This window comes from Merops nubicus, unplaced genomic scaffold (assembly GCF_000691845.1).
Source record: "Merops nubicus isolate BGI_N331 unplaced genomic scaffold, ASM69184v1 scaffold21391, whole genome shotgun sequence".
Lineage (NCBI taxonomy): Eukaryota > Metazoa > Chordata > Aves > Coraciiformes > Meropidae > Merops > Merops nubicus.
In genome coordinates this window covers 54,407-76,401 of record NW_008587888.1, presented here as the reverse complement: position 1 = coordinate 76,401, position 21,995 = coordinate 54,407, and the positions used below count along the sequence as shown (strand labels likewise).

At 42.8% G+C, this 21,995-nt stretch overlaps 1 protein-coding gene across 1 annotated transcript; it reads left to right on the top strand.

Annotated features, from left to right (window-relative positions):
• Positions 1-16,944: 16,944 nt before the first annotated feature.
• Positions 16,945-21,636, top strand: CHST11 (carbohydrate (chondroitin 4) sulfotransferase 11). The gene is made up of 2 exons (XM_008949102.1): positions 16,945-17,037; positions 20,199-21,636. Exons 1-2 carry the CDS (start codon positions 16,945-16,947, stop codon positions 21,045-21,047), a joined length of 942 nt encoding a protein of 313 aa, XP_008947350.1. The 3' UTR covers positions 21,048-21,636.
• Positions 21,637-21,995: the final 359 nt, after the last annotated feature.

Here is a 21,995-nt window from a genome sequence, read left to right as displayed (position 1 = left end):
AATCCCAACCTTGTCAATAGCAAACACATTTTTCGCTTGCTGCTGAACTCAGTAAGAAAATTCAGAAGTGTGATGCAGAAAAGGAAACATTGAAATAGAAACTAGGAAGCCATTATTTTGATCGTCTTGTTGCAGATGTTGGTGTTAATGACAGGAGACTGGGACACTGTTGGATGCCAGTCTTGGCTCTGCCATGTACTCACCCTATCAGCTTGACCAAGTTTCACGTTTGTTGAACAGCAGTAAAGTTGACATGCTTCACAATGGGGCCGAGAGTCTGTAATTGTGAGGATCAGATAGGCTCCCACACAGACATAAGCTGGCTACTTGTTCACAAATATCCCAAACGTAAGGCTGCTGCTTTGTGTCTGGATGACAGATGGGTCCAGTCTAGTAATGTTTTTGTTGGCATTCACCTATTCGGTATACAGCAGTGAAAGCACTGCTGAGTGTTCTTCTTTTATCTCCAAGTATGTGTTTTCTTTCTCTGAAGGTCTTTCTAGGTTACATATAAAAGGTAGGCTAGTGTAACCGTTGTATAAATTACTGTTGTCTAGAGTTAGACTTTTAGGAACTGAGTCCGGGAATAGCCTGTGGTTTCTCAACTTTGTTGAGATGCAGAGGGAACAAGCTTGCATCGTGCCTGATGACCACGGCCAGAAGTAGTTGAGTGGTTTCTTTGATATAATTAGAGCTTGCTTTTAGTTTTAATCACTTGCTATTTTTAAAGGTCCAGGACAGGAACTGACTTACAAGTCCTCTCAAAGCTCACATAAGGTTCAGGAAGGCCAGCAAACGCAAGAAGGCAGGGCCATTAAAAAAGGCAAAATGAGGGTATCAGCACGTGCATTTTAAAAATACATCTATAAATTTTCCATCCAAAATTGTATTTGTTATTCTTCGCAATAGCTGTATAGCTGTGAGCTGCCTGTTGAATGACTCTAACATCCTTGAACATAAAATTTTGTTGCATGAATAATTTCAGAATGTGTTTTCTTGTACCGCTAGTGAATCGTTTTAATTATTCCATCTGTATCCACCCCATCTAATCTCAGGTGCAGAGCTTTTTACATATCCATGAAGTGATATGTTAACATCCCTAGCTGCATTCCCATGATTTTATGATCCCATGTATTTTGTTTATTTTGTTAATTTGGCAGCAAACCCATCAGATTGGCCAGTTCTGGAAAACCAGACAATTAGAAATGCTCAGGGGTCTGTGAGTCACAAAACACCAGGCCTGGTTTACCACAGACGCATTCATGAGTTTGGCTCTTCAAGGACGGCCAAGCTCAGAAGAAAGGCTACCACAGCTGCCATCCCCAGCTTCAGGTCTTAGAATGATAGAATCACTAAAGTTGGAAAAGACCTCTAAGATCAATAAGTCCAACCATCACCCAACACTACCATGTCCATTAAATCATGTCCCCACATCTAGATGTTTTTTGAACACCACCAGGGATGGTGACTCCACCACCTCCCTGGGCAGCCTGTTCCAATGCCTCACCAGTCTTCCAGTAAATAAATTCTTCCTAATATCCAATGAAAACCTTCCCTAGCACAACTTGAGCCATTTCCTCTTGTCCTTTCACTAGTAACCTGGGAGAAGAGACCAGCACCCACCTCACTCCAGCCTCATTTGAGATAGTTGTAGAATGGCAATAAGGTCTCCTCTCAGCCTCGTCTTCTCCAGACTGAACAATCCCAGTTCCCTCAGCTGCTCCTCTTAAGACATGTTCCCCAAACCCCTCACCAGGTTCATTGCCCTTCTCTGGACCTGCTCCAGCACCTCAATGTCCTTCTTATACTGTGTTGCCCAAAACTGAACACAGTACTCAAGCTGTGGCCTCACCAGTGCTGAGTGCAGGGGCACAATCACAATCTCTATTCTTGCTGGAGACAAGGTCAACCACAGCTGCGGTCCTGCCTTCCGGCTCTCCAGATGGTTGGGGTGGCCTTAGGTAGGTGAAGGGACCCATCACTGCTCCTTTCCAATGGCACAGCAGGGAGAATCAGGCTCCTCTTCTGCCACGGCTCCTTGCAGGAGGCAAGGGACAGCCCAGAGCCCTCTTCTACCTATGTGTCCCACTCCCACAGATGGCAGCACTGGACAAGGGCGTTCACGAGCCAACACCACAAAAAAATCATCAAGAGTCAAACACAGTTTGTGAATTTTCTATAAAAATCTAATTATATGCTTTTTTTGCTGAGTGCCAAATCCATTTTCCCCTCTTCTGGGAGCCATTCAATAAACTTTATGTTCTGAGGTAGAGCGAAACTGCCATAGTTTAATACAGTGTTTTGTGCGTCTTCCCTGCACTCCAACACCTGATTTTTGCTAAGAGCCCAGCATGCATTTTCTTTTTCTTTCTCAGTTGTATTGATAGCCTGAAATGCCCCGTGACTTGGCATTCCCCTGTAGAGGCTCATTCCTCCTTCCACAGGAGGAAGCTGGTATTTCCAGGAGCAGTTGCCTGTACAAGTTTGTCACCCAGACAGCTGCAGGCTCAGGGTGGGATCAGGCCAGGTGGGATCCCTGCTGCACCATCATGCCCACACAAACCAAAGGGACAGAAGTGGGGTGGTATCGCCCTCACTCTGCCACCCGTGAGACGCTGCATCCCATCCCCTGACCACACCAGGTGGGGAGAAGAATCTTGTGGGCCCCACACAGACTTTCACCGATGTTGTGTTGGCTAGGGGTAAGCAGCCCTCTTAAGTTAGTGCTGGGTGCTGAGGGCTGCTCCTGTGAAGATGTATGAGCAGTTTGGCTCTCTGTGCACCATGCACTGGGTGAGGACATGCTCGCTGCTTGCTGGAGAAAATGCTCTTTTAAATGCGGTTGCATGTGAGGAAGGGATGCCCCAGTTTACATGGTGTTTGTAACTCTGAGCCTGGGGACCTGGGCTGCAGTTACACCATCTAAAGGCCTTGATCTGGGAAACACTATTAAAGAAAAGAAAAGAACAGTGCAGAAGGTAAGATTTTCAGTTTATTCGTTATCTGTGTTTATACTCCTTTCACAGAACCATAGGACTTTGTTAGTACAAGTCCTTGGGCGTAAACCAGAGCAAACTATGCCTGGAAATGAAAAACAACCCTAGCTAAAATGAAACGCCCATCCAAGAAAAAAAACCACAGAGAAACAAACCCAGAACTGTGGTTGTCACAGTGGTTTTTATTCAGCCTTTTTTAACTGACCCATTTCCCGATTCATGATTTTCTGGCCATGGATATATTTAATGAAAAAAATCCACAAAACAAAAAATGGAAAAGATAAACTTTAGCAGAGCATCAGAAGAAATGCCTCTCAATAGAGAGATGCATTAGGATTATAAGACATTTTCCTCCCCAAAAGCAAATGAGCTTTAAAAACAAGACTAGACAGTGCATTGAATGTGTCACACTATAATACTCCAGAGCAAGAGGAGGGTCTTTGGCTGAAAACACCTTTTCATCACACCTGTGATGGGGGAAAGATTCTCAAAGGCTTTAAAAGAAGCCATTGATGCAGTAGTTCACATATGCAGTTCTGAGATAACCATCTCTGTAATACTGCAGGTAACTCCCTGCAACACCCCACACCAGAATTTAGGATGCACTGTTGTCCTCTACTGAGCAGAGAAGCTGTGCATCTGCTGGCGGCAACCCTTCAGCCCTACAGAACCTCTCTGTGCCACTGGTTGAACAATTTGCTTTCTTTATGGGATTATAGTTGTGGTATGCAGCTCTTAACATCAGAAATTCCCAAAGGCTCAAATCAAAAGCTTTCAGAAATCAAGAAGAATTTTCACATTGATTTCACTGGTTTTTGGATCGGGCCTATATGTGACTTGTTTTGTTTTGACATTGCCTGAGACAGAGGGGAGTTGGTTTATTGCTAGTACAGCACCAGATTGCAGCTCTACAGCTTGGTTGTTTTTTTGTGTGTGTTTTTTTTTTTTTTTCTGTTTTGTTTGTTTTTTGTTTTGTTTTGTTTTTGTTTTAATTCAGAACAACTCTTCTTTTATTAGGTTTGTGTTACGTCTTATTTTACTACAATCTTTCTTGCATTTCATAAATATTAACTCAACAACAGTCTCTTTTGCTTAATTTTAATCTGTCACAGGCTTTTCTGTTTTCCTTTCCTCTCTCATCCCAGAGAGATGTTATCAAAACATCTTTGCCATCAAAAGCAAGAGCTTCTCAGAAGAAGCTGTTCAACCCAGAGATGTAGGAGCAATATTTCTACCATGTATCCTTTTTGTTTTCTTCTCTGTATTCCCTCCCCTTCAGTTTCTAACTCCAGAGCCAGGCTCTGATTTCACTTGCTTCCTTGGAGGGGTCTGTAATGCTTTAAAAACAAGTTCACCAATTTCTTTTTTTCCTGTCATCTATGGACAGACATTTTAGACCATTCATCCGTCTTTGTACCGATGTCAAGGTCCCAGACTGCTGCACCAGATGCCATTGAATCCCAGAGAGCTGTTCCCAGGCAGCCTGTGGTTTTGTTGTGGTGGGGTTTTTTTTTGTTTTGGTTTTATTTTCTCATAGAATTTCTCAAACTACTTGTTTTCCTTCATGCTTTCCTTCACCTTCTCCACTATGTTTCTGGTTGGTTTTAATGCAGATGAGTAAGATGTGGTAGGCTGAAGCAGGCTGGCAGAGTTGTAATACTTTCTTTAAGCTGTACCCACTAATAAACTTCTTATTGCTACTGCTACAAACTGGACTGGTTTGGCTTAAGATTGTCCACCTATTCCAGTTAAACTGTATGCTTCTCACATCCCTGTTGCTTGCAGTGAACCCAGTACTTTTCCAGAAAAAAATAAATGCTGCCTTTTACTTCTCACATTGACCTTTATAGATCTGTGAACTTTATGGGTTTTTTTCAGTAACATACAGGGTGATTTTCAGGGGTGTAGCAAACTCATATTATCAAATTAAAAACCAGAAGAACAGACACATGAAACCCTCCATTTTGAACTTAAAGTGATTTTTTTTTTTTTAATCCCAGGACAACATCTTTGAGTGCTTTGACTGTACTGAACTCTGATGACTTTCCATTAGATCTCAGTGGCATATAAGATAGTTGTTTTGATAAACAGAAAACTACATGTGTTGCTGCAGTACATGCTATACATTTTCACAACAGGCAGTGCCAAATGTCTATTAATAATTTCTCATAGACACTAACTTGATATGGAAGTTACACCCAGTGGTGAATCTCAGAAGTAATTGTAATTTCCTGATAGCAGTGTTCTTTGCTGCCACAGTTTCTCAACCTAAATTTTGAGACTCCCGTTTAATCCACTTACTTAACTTTTATATAGCTGGGAGGACTAGAAACTTCAGGGAGGACAAATATTTAACGAGATATTTTGTTCTGAAATTCTTCCACAGAAGTACCAGCAATCAGGACTGAAAAATAACCCAAACACCCCCTCTTAAAATGCTAGCAGAATCACAGAAAATGGACAGTGCTGGTAGGACTGTGTTGCCTTGAGCCTGGCAGAGTTGTGCTCGGGCAGGGAAGAGATGCTGGAAGAGGGCAAGGTTCAATTTGTAAAGGTGGTAGAAAAATGCAGCAACACTGGACCGGTTATTCTATGGCTTGCCCCTCACATCTGGAAAACGGGAATGATGCATAGTGCTTTGAAGTTTACAGATGGAAAAAGACCAGATAAGTACTGAGTATTATTTTTATCTCAGACCTCAGTCTGCTACTGCAGCTCCAGATGCAGCTTCTGGAAGTATTATCCATCCTGCTAGCACCTGCAGATCCTTTTGCAGTTTATCTGAGGTTTATTTAGGAACCAGAATTTATTCCCATTGAATGGGTACATCTGTTGCCTTCGGTCCCTAATGAGGTAGGCCATAGATAAAATACGCCCATGTTTTAGTGGACTCAGGACTGCTCCCTACCTTGCTGTAGGGAACTGAGATATCTCATAGTACTTCCAACAAACTGTTGTTTCAGGCTACAGCTGAGCTCCTAAGATTTACTCATCTCAGTTGATCCACAAAAACTATGTGGGGAGAGGAAGATGAGAGGGGCCCAATCCTATCTGCAGTATTGGGGTGGGTGAAGAGGAGACAAAAAGTATTATTAGGCTGATGTGTAGGCTCTGCATAGCCTTGCTGGCTGTTCAGCAGTTCAGTTTTTCTCAGCTAATCCTGGCAAACGTTTCTCCTCCTGGAAGCGGTATAAGCAAGCCTGCAGTTTATCTCTGCTCAGGTTGTCCTTCTGCCTCTAGAGCTGCAGACAAGAGAACATGAATCATTAAAGGTGAAACAGGAGCAGATGTTCTACATCAGGTTTAAACTAGTGTATGGTAGCTGCTTTATCTCAGACTCCTAAGTACTATGTGTGTTTTGGAGCAGCCTCTTACTCACGCTGTCTAACATTCATGTCTTCTTTTGAGAATGTTTGCATCTCCCTCCTCTGCTCCCAGCCCTCTGTGGGTTTGAAAGTTCAGCTTGAGCTCCAGTGGTATTGAGTACACCTTGCAAAAGGGATGCTGAAGGGGTTAGATGAAGAGCAGCTGAGGAGAATGAGGAAAGAGCAGTGAGAGGCACAAGTGAAAAAAGAGTTCAAGCAGAATGAAGAGTTCAGGCTAACCGTAAAATAACTGGGATGGCCTTGGACCCTGTATTGCATTAACCTGGGACTGAGAACACAGGGCTGTTAGTAAGGTGAGTTAGAGGACCTTGACCATTTCTGAATAGCACTGAGGAGAAGAAGGACTAAAGCTAGGGGCTTGCACTTACATATGCATAAAAAAAGGTGATGGCAATTCGGACGAACAGAGCACCCAGGAGAACAGAAGTTGAATGAAATTACAGTTTGTTCCTGGAAGCAGTGAATCCCTCATACTGCTTTCCCCTGTAAGCAAAGCTTATTTTTAAACAAACAAAGTCAGAGATAAAGTTAGGTCACGGAACAGGAAAAGAAGGTCTCTAAAAAACAGCAGGAGAAGTTTGGAAAAGGCTTTGTGGGACTTCCCTGCATTCACAGCAGTGGGAAGATATGCATGGGATGGATTACAGGAGTGGATATAGGGTTGCGGACACTTGATCAAAAGCAATTAAGTGTGGTCCATTTGCAAGGACCTGCCTTCGTATGGTGACCTGCTCCAGCTAGTATCAACCTCTAGAAAGGATTTAGAAACACAGAATAAGCAGGGTTTCATGAAATCAGTTTTGTATTTGAAATGCAAAACTAAAAGGGTTGAGAGCAGTTGGATGGCATTGTTAATCTCTAGGTGAGCTGTGCTGATTCATTTCATAAAAGGCAGGATACATTCAAAGAACAAAATCTACTGTTAATTATCAGCATCTTTGTGGGAGGCATTTGTGCCATGGAAGCCCCACGATGGGGTGAAGGACATAGTAACACTTGACAGCTCTCCCAGCCTTGTAAAGATGGGTTCTGCAGCAGGCAACACTGCAGGTTGGAGGAGGAACAGTTAGCTCCTCATTCATGGATCCAGTGGGTGGAAATTACTGCATAGAGAATCTAAAATGACAGCTCTCTTAGCTGGAAACTGTAATTTAGGTTTACTTCTCCTGTCAGGAATATCAGTTCTTCCCGCACTAGGTGAACTTGTCACTTTTCACTGCTCCTAAATCCATGCCATCTGGCAGCTCTGGAGGCCAGCCTTCATTCAGTAAACCAGAAAAGTGTCAACTCCCAGTGTTTCTCAGCAGCCATCAGGTGCCTCTGCTGTCTTGATTGAAAACATCAGAGAAGTGACAGTGGTTCCAGGTACTGAATAGCTGTGGGCACTGTGGATACTTTGTAGACCACCCTACTAAGCAAGATCAGCAGCAGTGCATGCTTTCCCTCCACTGTGCTACTGAATTTTTTCAGTCACACCTACTTAAACCTGAGAATGTCTTTCAGTGCTTCACTATTACCTGGAAGAACCCATGCACCCTGATCTGTGACCCAAGTAAGCTGGTGTGCCATCTGGGTGCCTACCCCTGGGATATGGGCAGGGATGTATATATGTGTATGTGTGCACACGTATGTAGGGAGATGTGTATATTCCCACACAGCTTACTAGCAGTATTTGTTAATCAAAGAGAAAATAAGCAGCTTATAGAAATAAAAAGCCCTGAGAACATTAAGAGACTGGTAATGGTAGGCAAGCAGAAGCCAGTGGTAGCTGGAGGGATTGGTAACCAAGGAGCCAGTTCCCCCAAAAGCACATTTCCAAGGCTTGGAGCTCCTTTTTCTTCTGATCTTTGCTGGCATGCTCTAGCTGCAGGTGGGAAAAGGCAGATGACAAGTACGTGAGAGCAGAGAAGAAGGAGCCAGCCCTTTCACCAGATAGAGAGGGAAATGATGCGAGGCTGGCGCACATTCAGCATCCATGAAAGGAGCAGAGTGCAAGGAGACAGAGCTTGCCTGCAGCCAGAGAAGAATCCCAAAAGCAAGAGCTCAAAGTAGCCTTTTCTGCTCATTTTCTTTGGGAAGTTTAAAAGAGAACAAGCATTAAAAAAAGGGGAGAAAAAGATTATGTGCGGTTTCATTCAGAGTGTAGTGGAGGGAACGGTTTCCAAAAAATAACTGCCATTTAGAGAAATACTAAGAATTTGTTCTTCCGTTGTAAGTTAACGTTTAATGTGCAGTCCCTAAATGGATGTTATTAGATGAGACAGAGAGCCCTTAGAAATCACAGTAAACACAGCTGTAGAGATGAGGAAAATTAACAAGGCATAGTGCTAATAATTGTACCTTCCAGTCATCTTAAATCAATGATGAAAGTTACTTTTAACATTGCCCTCATGCTCCAGCATAAGAAGGCTTAATGTGGCAGTGCTTAAAAGCACAACCAAGACATTTGTGGATTTGTCAGGATTTAAAGAAGATTACCTAGACATGTTTTCTGTCTTTTGTGGCAGTGCAGAGGTTTCTCCCACTGCAGTTTAGAGGGACCTGGGGACACAAGAATTTTCCAGCAAGGGCCTGCTGGTTGGATCCACAGAGTTTTGGAAGTTGTTGTCATCTGTGTAGAGCTGGCACAGTGGATAGAGCATGCTGGCATTTGGAAAGAGGTGTCGGTAGCCAATAGAGAGGGCAGCCTTATGCAGAAGTTCTTTGCTTCTCAGAGAAGCCTGTGGTGGAGTCATTTGTGGTCAGCTACTGGCAGTGAGTTTCTTTTGGTGCACAAAGACTGAAACATCTGGGGTTTTAGCCAAATCCAAAAGTACTGAAAAAGCAAACAACTCCCCCTCCTGTGTAATGGTACATCTTCAGTTTTTGCTTTGGGTTCCCTCTTTGGGGCCAATCCTGACAGCATTAGCATTGGACTAAATGACTACTGCTGCCTTGTTTGGGGCTGAGCATCTCTCAAGGTTGGAATCACTGGTATTTATCTCAAAGTAGAAGAAATAAGACCTAGGAAGCTATTGATGAAACAGGCTTTCCATGTTATCCCAGAATATTATTTCTGTACTACTTCATTCCACAGCAGGAAGGTTTCCTGGGAAGCCTGTTGTAATTAAGATTATAAATGGATGCTAGCATTTTAATAGGAAAGGCCTGTAGTCTCTTCAAGCAGGGCATCATATCATTCTTTTTGTACAGCAGGAGAAAGGGGAAAAGTTTCCAGTTAACTCTAATTAAGGCTGTGGAGAATGAGCAACCTTGCTTAGCTGCCTTCTGTGAACATTAGTGAGCAGCATGGAGAAATGTGCCAGGAAAAGTTACCCTGGAACAGCAAGTTTTAGTCTGAGCAAAATATAGCCTCACCAAGGGTAAGTAAAAGAAATTCAGTGTTAATTTGTGGTAGTTTAGTTGAGGAGAAGAAAATCCATTATCCAAAGGATTCAGATATTTTGCCAGTCTGTGTCCAGATGAATTCATTCAAATCATTACAAGGAAAAAAACACAGTCATACTGAGATAGGAGATGAAATCTGTTCTTGTTTCTGCCACTGGCCTGCTGGGAGTGAGATCTTCCCAATCTTCTCCAGGCCTTTGCACTGTCCAGTTAGGCAACAAGTGAGCCTCATGGGGAAGAGCTTACAGCAGGGTTATATGCTGTCAGGCATCATCACTTACTTCCAGCATCTTACCTTAAAAAAACTAGCACAGCCTTTCTTGGTGAGGGCCTGAGCCTGTATCCCTGGTTCATGGGAGGGAGGAGGTGTTAGAAGGGGACATCCTGCAGTGTCCCACACAGAGAGCCTGCTCCGGTCATGGGGGTGGGAGCTCAGAACAGCTAAACATGTAATTACGGGGTTCCCCTCTCCTCCAGTGGGTTACTAAAGCCCGTGAATTTTATGTAAAGAAAACAGCTGTGCAGCAACTATCTTCTGTTTTTCTAACTTGGGTTTCAAAAGCTTTGGAGTAATATTGGTACGTTGCATGCTGAGTTAAAAATTGGAAACGTATTACCCTGATATAGCATGGGACTGAGTAAATTGTATTCAGTTAAAATAACAGACATCCTGCTGAGAAGAAAATAAGTATTTCTACTTGACTGTGTGACACCTAGGCTGCAACCCAGAGGCAGAAGGGGAGAATTTGTGTTACCGAGAAATCCATTATCATCAGCTGCTGGGTCAGAGCTGCTGGGCTGAGTGGGCACATGTGTCCCAGACAGCTCCAGGCATTCAGGCCTCCTCCATCTCCTTCCTCATGTCCTGTGCAGGGTCTTGATGGCATATGTTGTGGTGGTGTCCGAGCTCCTGTCTGATCTCGGCCCACCCTGTAGTTTGATGTTGGTTCTTTATCCTGAGGAAGGTTTCATTCACTAACTAACATTTCAAGCACTAAGTGGGCTGTCTGCCTGTGTTGCTCTGCAACATTTTCTGAAAGCCTTGCTCCTGAAGCTTGTAAAATAGAGTTTTACCAACAGTATGCTGAGCTTCCAGGAGCCACTTTCCCAGGTTTGTGAAGCTTGAAGGACCTACAAAAAGACACCTGCCCACACAGTAGGATCATTTGGCTCCTTCTTAAAACCTTCTTGGGCAGGTGGAAGTTCCTAATGCTGGGGATCGCTCACTTGGCTTCAGCACTGACATATCATCCTTTCTCTGGGATATTTCCTACATGTAAACTGAGTCTCTCTTGTTTAGCTTTATTGCTACTTGTCCTAACTACAGTGAGTCAAGACAGAATATTATTCCCTTCCTCCTTGTGGAATTTTTAATGTATTTTTCTGTTTATGTGTTTACTTCATCCCATTTCCCCCCCTCCACCCAGTTTATCTCACCCCTACCACTACAACTTCTTGCAAGAGAAAAACAAATGTCAGTTTTTCCATTGTCTCCTAGATGCCAGTTAGGTTAAAATGCACTTTCTCATTCTGTTTTTTAAGGGCTACTCCCAGCTCCACCCTGGCTGACTCTAAGCATCCCCAGCCCAATGCTCCTCCTGGTGCACCATTTGTAAATGTCAATGGCATGCCTTTTTGTGTGCAGTGCTCAAGCTTCTCCTTGAAAACTATATCTACAGCTCCCACACTAGATATGTAATAGCAGACTGCAGCAGCTATGGGTCAATTCCTTGACTTTGAGCTTCCTGACACATATGCTTATCCCCAGGCTTGGACTGTCCCAGTTTGTGATTCATCTATGCCTTGATTGCAAACTGGGAGTTGTGAGATAAACAGTGGGCGTCCCTTTGACCCTATCTACAATCCATGGTGACCTGGAGGCAGTCGTGCAAGCCCAGCCCTTTCTGAAGGGGCTTTCCAAGGTGAGGCCAGGTGCAGTCGGCTCCCCCTCAGCCAAGATGATCAAATGCAGCCTCTGGGACTCTCAGATGTGGCATGCTGCTGTGTCCCACCACCAGGTCCCCAATCCCTGTCGCCCACCTCCATGTGAGCAAACTCACTCCGTGCTGCTGTATGTCTGCCAATCACTTGTTAGCGCAATTATGTTCATCTAAGGGGAGGGTAGGTTGGAGCTCCTAAGGGCTACTTGAGGCAGCTTTGAGTGGCCAGTGGTTGTAGCAGAGAGGTGAACCATCTGTGCCTGGGGACCAGGAAGGGTTAGAAAGACCAAGGTGGTGACCCTGTGTGTTTCAGGTTATGTGCACTGGTCCAGAGAGTGTGAGCTCAGCTCCAGCCATCACATGTGCATGTGTGTGTGCATGTCAGAGGTGAAAGGCCAGAAAGTTTTAATTTTAAAATTAAATTCATAAGATAGGCAGACTTTTCAGCTTTTTAATACAGACAGTGATTTATGGTTGCACTTAAAGAACGAGCCAGGAATGGACAAATTCATCACTCACTGTCCTTTTGTGGCAAAGGAGCAGCCAGTGCTTGGGCAGCTGCACGAGGCTTCCAGCAGCAGAGCCTCTGCCATGAGAAGGCAGCAAAGCTCCGTCACCCTCACCCCACTGCAGCAGCTGAGGTCCCAGCGTGCGGTGTCATCTGCTTCTTTTTCTTTTTAAGAAAAAAAAAAGTATTGGCCATCCACCAAATTCCCATTCTCCCCCTCCCTTCTGATAGCCAGCATCGGCTGCTGGAAGGATGATGCAGAGTGCTCTTTGTACACACAGCACGAGGCTCCAAACTTGTCTTCTGTAAATTAAATCATAAGAAACTCACCAACATGAAGATTTTTTGCTTTAATTATTCCCAACTCAAGGGTCCTACGTCCTTCCTGATGATTTCTTACCTCTTGTGTATATTGCACTTAAACTGAGTTGCTTTGATTTTGCCTGCCCTGTGCTTGTAAGACTCCCCCAGAGCCTCAGAACAACAACAGACGCAGTAGCATGTCCTTCATCCCCTGTGTGGCCAGGCCATTAAGTCTTTCTGCCTGGTCTTCCTGAGGACTTCAAACTTTTCCATCTCCTTGTTCAGAGGAGATGTTGTCTAGAATGTATATATTCATCTAGTTACCCCCAAACCTTATGTATTTTATGAGTCCTGACACCAAATAGTGTCAGGCAGGGTGCAGGGCAATGGACGGGCTTCCAAAGATGTTTGGGATTATACAGGAGAAGGTGGCATTTAGAAGGGGACTTGCTCTTTTCTTTCTGAATCCATACCTTATTTTACGACAGTCTAAGTCTGATTAAAAAGCTGCTTTTAACATACAGCTGGTGCCACTTGGTGTCAGTCTGTGACTTTTCAAGCAAGTTTTTGCATCATTTGGGCTCACTGTGGTACTTTATTTTCTCTCCAAGACAAAAAGGCCAATACTTAATGATCTCGTTATGAAGTTTTCCCAGAAAAGCATCAGCATCTGTGGCTGTTGCTGCATTTTGACTGGTTTAGTGTTGTTTCTTTTGTAGAAACATGATCACCCAGATCGTGTACCTGGTCAAAGAAGAGTGAATGCCAAACTTGATGTGGGTTTGGGGTGTGTAGTTATGCAAATAATGGTAGCTTCTGCACCCAAAGTAATGCAACTGCTAAATTATTTGACCTTTCCTTTCTACAAAATTGCATACAGACACATACGGACAAAGTTGAGGATGTGCATAGGAAGAAGAAGGAGGGAATGTGTGAAGCAGTTTAGGATTTTTGACAATACAGTGCTAGCAGATACTGTGTATGACTTCTACTGTCAACAGCTTTGATCCTTCTTTTCATAGCTCTGGTACATTCCCTACAGTGGGAGCTGAGTATAGTATGGTTATCTTGGTTTGAAATACAGAGAATTTTAAAAAATGCTTATTTGGCCTTATCTTCTCAGTGGGACAATAAGTTCAATGCATGAAATGGAAAAAAGAAAGCAGCTTTGTAATATTTCAAGAGCTCCCTTCAAAGGATATAATTTGTCTCTAAAATTTTCTTGCTTAGTAAAAATGCTCCTGAGTTAATATTAGCTTTATTATCTTCTATTATCCAGCCACTCCATAGAGACATTTTCATAGCAAATTTGTATTGCAGTTTATCTGTCTGCAAGTTGTCAGAGAAGATGTTAAGCATTTCCATCTCTAGTACACATGATGTTCTTTCTAGTCTGCCTTATTAGTCTCTGAATAAATATTAACTGAAGTTTTGGGTGGGGTTCTCATTTGCATGCTACAAATTTTTGAAACAGTTGAGTCAAGAATAATATGATACGAAATGTGAAATAAATCAAAATATGAAATGTTGCAAAGCTATTACTTAAAAAAATTATTGCAGTCCAGGTCAGTTTAATAAAATCCTTTAATCTAAAATGCAACTGCTTGTTTAGATTCAGTGTTTTGATCTACGTAGCTATAACTGTCTGACTGTCATCTGTAGAAATCTGCGAAGAGTAATAAATATTTGTGATTATTTGAGAAATGGTTATACTTGGACTGTCAAGTATGAAAAATTTCTAGTTCCCCCTTATTGTGTAGTGCTGAATGTCTTTAAGAAAACTATCTAGAATTTGTTGTGTAGAATATATATACACCAAGCAGTTTAGTTATGGATGCAAATTGTAGAAGCCAAGTATTAAAATGGTCTAAAATATGTTTGTAACTTCAGGGCTGTCCAACAAGGTCGCAAAAAACTTAGTCACGCTTTTTATATGAAAACAGGATTGGAAACATGCTTCCAAGTAACCTCAAAAAAAAACCAAAACAAAACCACAAACTCTTAAGCATTTGGGAAAATATAAATAATACTGAGAAACATTTTATACATGGAATAACAAACACCTGCTAGAACTTGGATGGTGTGGTTTATGGGATGGGAAGGAGAGCTGATAAAACCCGAGAGATTTTGGTCAGCTGAATTGCTGGTCTCTCTCAGTGCCATGGAACTAGGACCGTTAGTGCCACCTATAGTTGGTCTGTCTGGCACTTTTACCTTGAAGACCCTGTTTTCAATGAGTTATGAGCCTGGTGCACACACCTTCTAAACAAATACCATGAAGAAGAACTTGGTGGAGATGAGCTCTGGTTGATGTTGACAGTGCTACTGGATAGACCCAGCTGGTTGCTCAGCAGAGACCCAGCTGATTTTAGCTGGTAGCTGCTTGGACCAGAGATAAGAGGGGTGTGGCAGCAACTTGCGTAATTCTAGCACAGGACAGAAACCAAACCTCCAAACACAATTGTAACTGAAGAATTGAAGGCAGGTGCAAAGTCTTTGTTGATGAAAACCTGAAGAGAAAAAAACAATCTTGCAGGGCATGAGACCAAATTCATAATATTTATCCTCCTCATTCCACTCTAAACTAATTTGGATCATTTTACCCATGTCCAAATGTCATGTTAGCACTCCCAACATAGGTTGGTTGGGAGCTTGGTTACAGTAATGTGCAGAACTAGCAGCAGCTCCAGGCAATGCAGTAGAAATAAATAAAATCCTGCTTTGTAAATGTGTGGGATACTTCTTTGCACACTATTCTTTTTTTATAGTGAGACACAATTTAGTTAATAGGGTTTTTGAGTGACACTGAAGTATTTCCATCCTTCTATTAAAAATACTTTCAGTGCAGGTACCTGTGAATTTGATTGCTCTTTGGTCTTAGTTTGCAGTGCACTACTATATTCAGAAGAAAAACATTAATTAAAAACGTCCGGTGTTTAAACCTGAACTTGCTGCTTGGCCATGAGGCTTGGAAAGGCCCTCAAAGATTATTTTATCCTGCTGTGCCTAAGTAACCAGGAGAAAACACCTCCCCTCTCATTACTGTGGTTTACCTTGAATAACCTTTGCATGTCATGGGTTGATGACTATGGGTTGATCAGCATGTGTGTTTCTGATCAGGATATTCTGTAGTGCACTACACTCAGCTCCCCCCACTTCTCCCTCTGCTGCTGCACTGAAGACATCAACATGAGCAGAGTGTTCTGGACTTAGCTTTCCTCCCTCATTGTTAGTTTGTATGGCTATGAGAAGCTTCTGGTATCAGAGTGTCCCCAGACTACTGGGATTTTTTTTTCTTCTTTTAAATGCTGCTGATCTTGGGAGTCTCCTGCTGCTCGTGTTGCCTCCCTGTTCAACTCAGTTCTACATCAGAAAAGGAAGAAAAACTTTGATCTTGACATGCCCTTCTTCTCTGTCCCCGTTTACAACTTCTGCAGGAAGGAAAAAAAAAACGTGATCAAGTGCATCTATGGGGGTGTCAGTCCTCTCAGGAAAGAACAGACACTTTTATCAGATGTCTTTGGAAAACCTTAAATGCCCAGCTGAAGTCCCAAGTCGAACAGTCAGAGGACAGAGCTGAGCACTGGCTTTATCATTATCCCCACACTGCTCTCAGGATAACCTGCACACGTTTAAAAGTGCCCTTTCCCAAAGTGGGGTGGATTTAGGCCATTACTTGTTGTGCCTTCTTTAACTGCAGGATCAGCAGGGACCTCTGGTAATGACCACTGATGCAGCAATCAGTGTCCAGGCAGCAGCTGCGCTTTCACAGCTCAATCTATAACATCTTTGGGGAAGGACAATCCACGGCCCTAATTGTTTGACTTGGCCTTCACCATCCATGGGTTTAAAGGTGTCTTATCCCTTGGATCTTAACTCTGTCTGCTTAAATCTGTAGGGTCTATTTTCCTCATTAGTTGTGCGCACATTTTCACAGCCCAAGAAGACCTCTGGTTGAAATGAAGGTAGTTCCAGTTTTGTGTAATCTGATTCGTTGCCCGGTTCCCCTCGCCAGCTTCAGAAGTAAAATTATTTTGTGGCTTAAGAGCCTTGCGTATAACTTAAAATGAGGAGCAACCATATTAGCATCAGATAACTCAGTATTAATACATAGTTTTATGGGGGGTTGGAACTAGATGATCTTTTAGGTCCCTTCCTACCCAAACCATTCTATGATTCAATGAATTTCAAACTGTCAAACTTGAAAAATGCTGTTTTGTTTACTTCACATGGTGCTGTAGGTTCTGGGGACCATGGAGCATTTCCTCTGTGGTTTGCAGCTTACAAGGAAGAGATTGGTGGTTCTGCAGGAGCTCCATTAAAGGCTCTCCAGTGCCTTACCTGACCTTTTACTAGTGCATGGTGAGTCAGGGGGAGTGTGGCTTTCATATGGCCCCCACTCCTCCAGTGAGAGGACTGTTATCATGAAACCTCAAGGGGAGCCAGCAGGACTATTTGCTGCTCTGGGGGAAGCAGATACCTCAGCTCCTCCAGGGTGCATTGGGAGCATTGGGAGTGTAAGTCAGCTGCAGAAGAAAATGGTTTTTTAAACATTTTGCATCATTGTAGGACAGTTATTAAACTAACCTTTTTTTTTTTTTTAAATAAGCTGAAGTCAATGAGAAAGGAAAAAAAAAAAGGAAGTAGAGCTTTCAAAACTCTATTTCCTACATGATCTTTCATCCCTCAGCCATACCAAATGGTCCTGTAATTTATGAGAATAGGGCAATACCATTTAGTGTTACAATGCTATTTAATATGTGTTCTGTGTGCCAGCAGACAGGCCTGGAGTGTTGGTGTATACTTAGTAAGTGTAGTTGACCAAACTTGTATGCCATTTCTTCATATTTCTTTCATGTTAAAAAAAGTGGGAGATAAGTGCCACTTCAGAATGCACAAGTATCATCTTTTAAGTGAGTTTAATGTAGTATTTGCAATTGCAAATACTAAGGCTGCATTTCCCCCCTTCCTCTGAATGTCTGAAAATCTCATTAACGTTAATGTATGGGGAAGAAGTGCTTAGCCTGTTGATGCAGGAATGAAATCAGGAGCAATGCACAGCTCTGCAAAGATTCATCTGCATATTAGGGTCTGAAGCAACTGTTAGATTACAAAATCTGACCTTTTATCTAGTACAATCCATAGAATCTTATCCACTTAATTTGGTATGTATCGCAAGAATAGTGTCAGAAGAGCAAATACAGTGCATTAACATATTGTAATGTAGCAGTATATTCAGTCATTTCTTATTTTTTTACTCTAAAACCAGAGGCAAACAGCAATACAGTGGTGTATAACATTGATGAAAATCTTCAGGAGGAGAGATTTAAGCATTTTTTCTGTCTGCAGAGGACAATTCCTATGTCTGTGTGTCTGCATAGGGTTTTGGTTATTTCTTTGAAAATTATTCACTGGTAATTTTAACCAGTACAGAACTTACCATTAGTTCTGTTTCTCTCTGAGGACAACATAAATTGAAATAGGGATTTTTTTTTTTTAACAGAAAAAGTAATTTTCTTGAAAAACCTGTGTGGTCTTGACAACTGCTTTCTAACATCCTATTTTGGAAACTCCCTGCCAGTCAGTTTTCCTAGGAAACATGCAGCACATTTCACATCTGGCTTCTCAACTCTTTGACTACAACACAAAACTGCCCTTGAAGTGCACCTGGGAGGTATTCAAGGGGATACCACACACGCACAAAAGACGAGCCAAGCTGTCTAAACGAGCTGCACTGGGCTATTGCATGTTTTAACCATTAGCCAGCATTTTATGGAACAAAGGAGCCAAAGAGATGAGATGAGGAAGGTATCAAGGAATTCAGAGGAGAAGTGGTAGGTGGCTCTGTACAAACTGCACGGTTTCTACGCTTGGCACATAAATGCTGTCCTGAAGAAAAATCCTGCTGCCCAAGTTTGAGGTGCACCAGTTCCCTTGGTGTTGCCCATCCCACAAGAACATTTTTCTGCAACCCACCACAGCTCAGAGGGAGGGAGAGTCTGCTGCTCACAGGTTCTAAAAGCTTTTGCTGTCCCTTGGGACAGTGAAGCTTGGGCTCTTAGGGCTTGTCTGTAACAATACAATTTCCATCTCCTTTCCTGCCAAAGCTCAGAAATCCTACAGCTGGCTTGGTCCCGTCTTGGGGTTTGGTTTGGGTTTTGCTTTTGGATCTTGTTCTTTGAGTTTTGTTGTTGTTGTTGTTTTTTAAATATGAACCATGGCTAACTACTGGCATGGAAAGCAGACATTTGATCTATGACTGCAGGGACTGGAAGTTCAGTAGGAACCTCCAAGCTGGTGCAAAACCATTTGCCAAGGGTATTACACTGGCAAGGGGGAAGACCTCTATGTCCAAAGGCACCCCCATAGCAGATATATACAGTCCTGTGATTCATGTCAGCCTAACTAGAAGGTAACAGAAAAATATTTTTTAAAGACTCAGTGTAAGGAAGAAATCTCAGACCTCCTTGCTGATCAAACAAGGTCAGTACTTGCCTTAATACTTGGCTTTGAGGCTAAACTAATTATTGAGCAAAAGGCTCTTTGAAATCCACAGGTAAGTGGTGTTAAGTAAATGTAAATAACATTACCAAAATGTTCCTCCTGTTGTTTTGGTGCAAGTTATTCAGAAGATGTAAAAGGCGTTTGTAGCAGTGAGGGTAGGGCTGCATGGCAAAACCCCGTGCCATGCAGAGACACCTCAGGTGGCTCTGAATGACCAAACACAGGAGCCCTGTGTCAGCATGGTCCTTTGCTTGGGCTAATACTCCCCATTTCCCAGAGGAGCTTATTACCTGCCATAGCAGAAACTCTTGCTGTTGACACAGTCTGGACAGGTGGCAGCTGGTGGCGAGACAGTGGCCATCTCTGTGCAGCTGCCACGTAGGTCCCCCCTGTGACAGATTCCAACCTCTCCAACACATCCAGTAGCAGTAATAGCAGAAAGTGAGGGTGCTATTAACAAACTAATAAAGGGCTGTGGTTGAACACAGGGCCACACGCTCTTTCCTTGTCTGTCAAAATGGCTTTATCAGAGACACAAACTGATAGTTAGTATTCTCCCTGGTCTTCAAGAAATCGTATCCGAGTCAATGTTTCCCTTAGGGAGTAGCAGGAATCTCCTTGGGCTTTCTTTCTTCTGCCAAAGTCATAGCCAAGAAACAAGCTGTGATTTTTAAATTCTCTACTGTAAAAGGCATCAGCAACAAGAGCACATCCTGTTTTCATTTTGACAAATTTTCCAACTGTGTTGTTGTCCTAGCCCATCTCAACAGCCAAAAGTCAGGTAGGGTCCAGCACTGCTGTAGCTGTGGGTGGACCGCAGGGTGGAGGGGCAACCTGTTTATCCAGGACTAAGGAAAGCAGTGACCCCATCTCAGGAAGAGAGTGTATTACACCACAGCCATCACACACCAGGCTGTGTGATGGCTTGTGGTCCTTTGTGTTGGCTTTGAGGTGAAGCCCAGGGCACTTTGTGAACAGCATTTAAGCAGCATGGATCTAGAAGTTTGGAGAGAAAAAGAGTTTACCTTCTAGCACAAGAACAATTTTACTTACCCACAGAATGAACTGGTCAGTACAGCAGTAATCGACTTTTCTACGAATTTATATAATAAACTAAAAGGCAGTAAGGGTTTCCCAGCTGCCTGACTTACTGGTGCCTGTGCTTTCTTTGCAGTTGTCCAACACAGCAATTCTTCATCAGATTAGACGAGACCAAGTGACAGACACGTGCCGAGCAAATAGCGTTTCTAGCAGGAAGCGCCGTGTGCTGACACCCAATGATCTCAAACACCTTGTCGTGGATGAAGATCATGAAATGATCTATTGCTATGTTCCCAAAGTGGCCTGCACAAACTGGAAGAGAGTCATGATGGTTTTGACGGGAAGGGGCAAGTACAGCGATCCAATGGAAATCCCTGCCAATGAAGCCCACGTGTCTTCAAACCTGAAGACCCTCAACCAGTACAGCATCCCAGAGATCAATCACCGCTTGAAAAACTACATGAAATTCCTCTTTGTCCGTGAGCCTTTCGAAAGACTGGTGTCAGCCTACAGGAACAAGTTCACCCAGAAGTACAATACTTCCTTCCACAAGCGATACGGCACCAAAATTGTGAGGCGGCAGAGGAAAAACGCAACCCAGGAAGCTCTGCGTAAAGGCGATGATGTGAAATTTGAAGAGTTTGTGGCGTATCTCATCGACCCGCACACCCAAAGAGAAGAGCCCTTCAACGAGCACTGGCAGACTGTGTACTCCCTCTGCCACCCCTGCCACATCCACTACGACCTCATAGGAAAATACGAAACGCTCGAAGAGGATTCAAACTACATCCTCCAGCTGGCGGGAGTAGGCAGCTACCTGAAGTTCCCCACCTATGCAAAGTCTACGAGAACTACTGACGAAATGACCACAGAGTTCTTCCAGAACATCAGCTCTGAGCACCAATCGCAGCTGTATGAAGTCTACAAACTTGATTTTTTAATGTTCAATTACTCAGTGCCAAGCTACCTGAAATTGGAATGAGGGATGGGTTGGGGGGAGAGAAGGGAGAGAAAGCCTGTTTTATTTAAGATTTTTATTTGTCATAATAAATATGGAGAATGGGTTATTTTGTAAATTAATATTTTGTTTTTTTGAATGATGCTGCGAGCAGCACAGTCAAAATTATTTAAATCAACTGTAAGAAAGGACAGCTCTCTTTGCAGGGTAACAGGATTGTGACGAACTAGCTGTAGAAATGAATAGTACTGCTACACTGTTTAAAAAACATGTTAATTGTGTTCTGGTGAATTTCATTGGTCTTGCATTCCTCCAATTCTAATTAATGTTATTTATACTTATTTAAAATATGGTCTCTTGGTAGGTGTCACTTCAGTAGCAGAGATAACATTTGGACAAAAGGAGTCTGGTTTTGTGTTTTCCTCAGTTGAGCTTGTCTCCAGGTAATATTCTTCCATTAGCTGTTGATGCAGGTGAATACAGGAATGGTTATTGATACCACATGCTTTGAGAAGAGCAGTGGAAATAAGTTCTTCAGAAAGAGATATTGTGCTCAAGCATACTAAAGAAAAAAAAAATCTCTCTTTCTAGCCCTGAAAAGGAAAAGTAAAACAGATTTTGCTAGATTCATCGTATCTAAAACCCATGACTGAAAACATGTGAATGTATTCTTTGGGAAGGGAAACCATGATCTTTTTATACATCTGGACTTAATGAATTTATCAAGAATATGACCAGTCCCATTGTCTCTTATAGTGAAGCCTGCCAGCCCAAAGGAATGCAGATTTGATGCAGGATTGTCCATCAGGAAAAATCAGCATGTTGAAAGTGAATGTAGAGATTTTTGAATGCCCAAAGCAATTGGCATTGACTTAATTGATATCCAGGATGGGGCTGGCAGGAACTCTGTCTGCTGCAAGTCATGCCTCCCTAAATTGATCTTAAGATGGACAATGAGAATTGGCTCAAAGG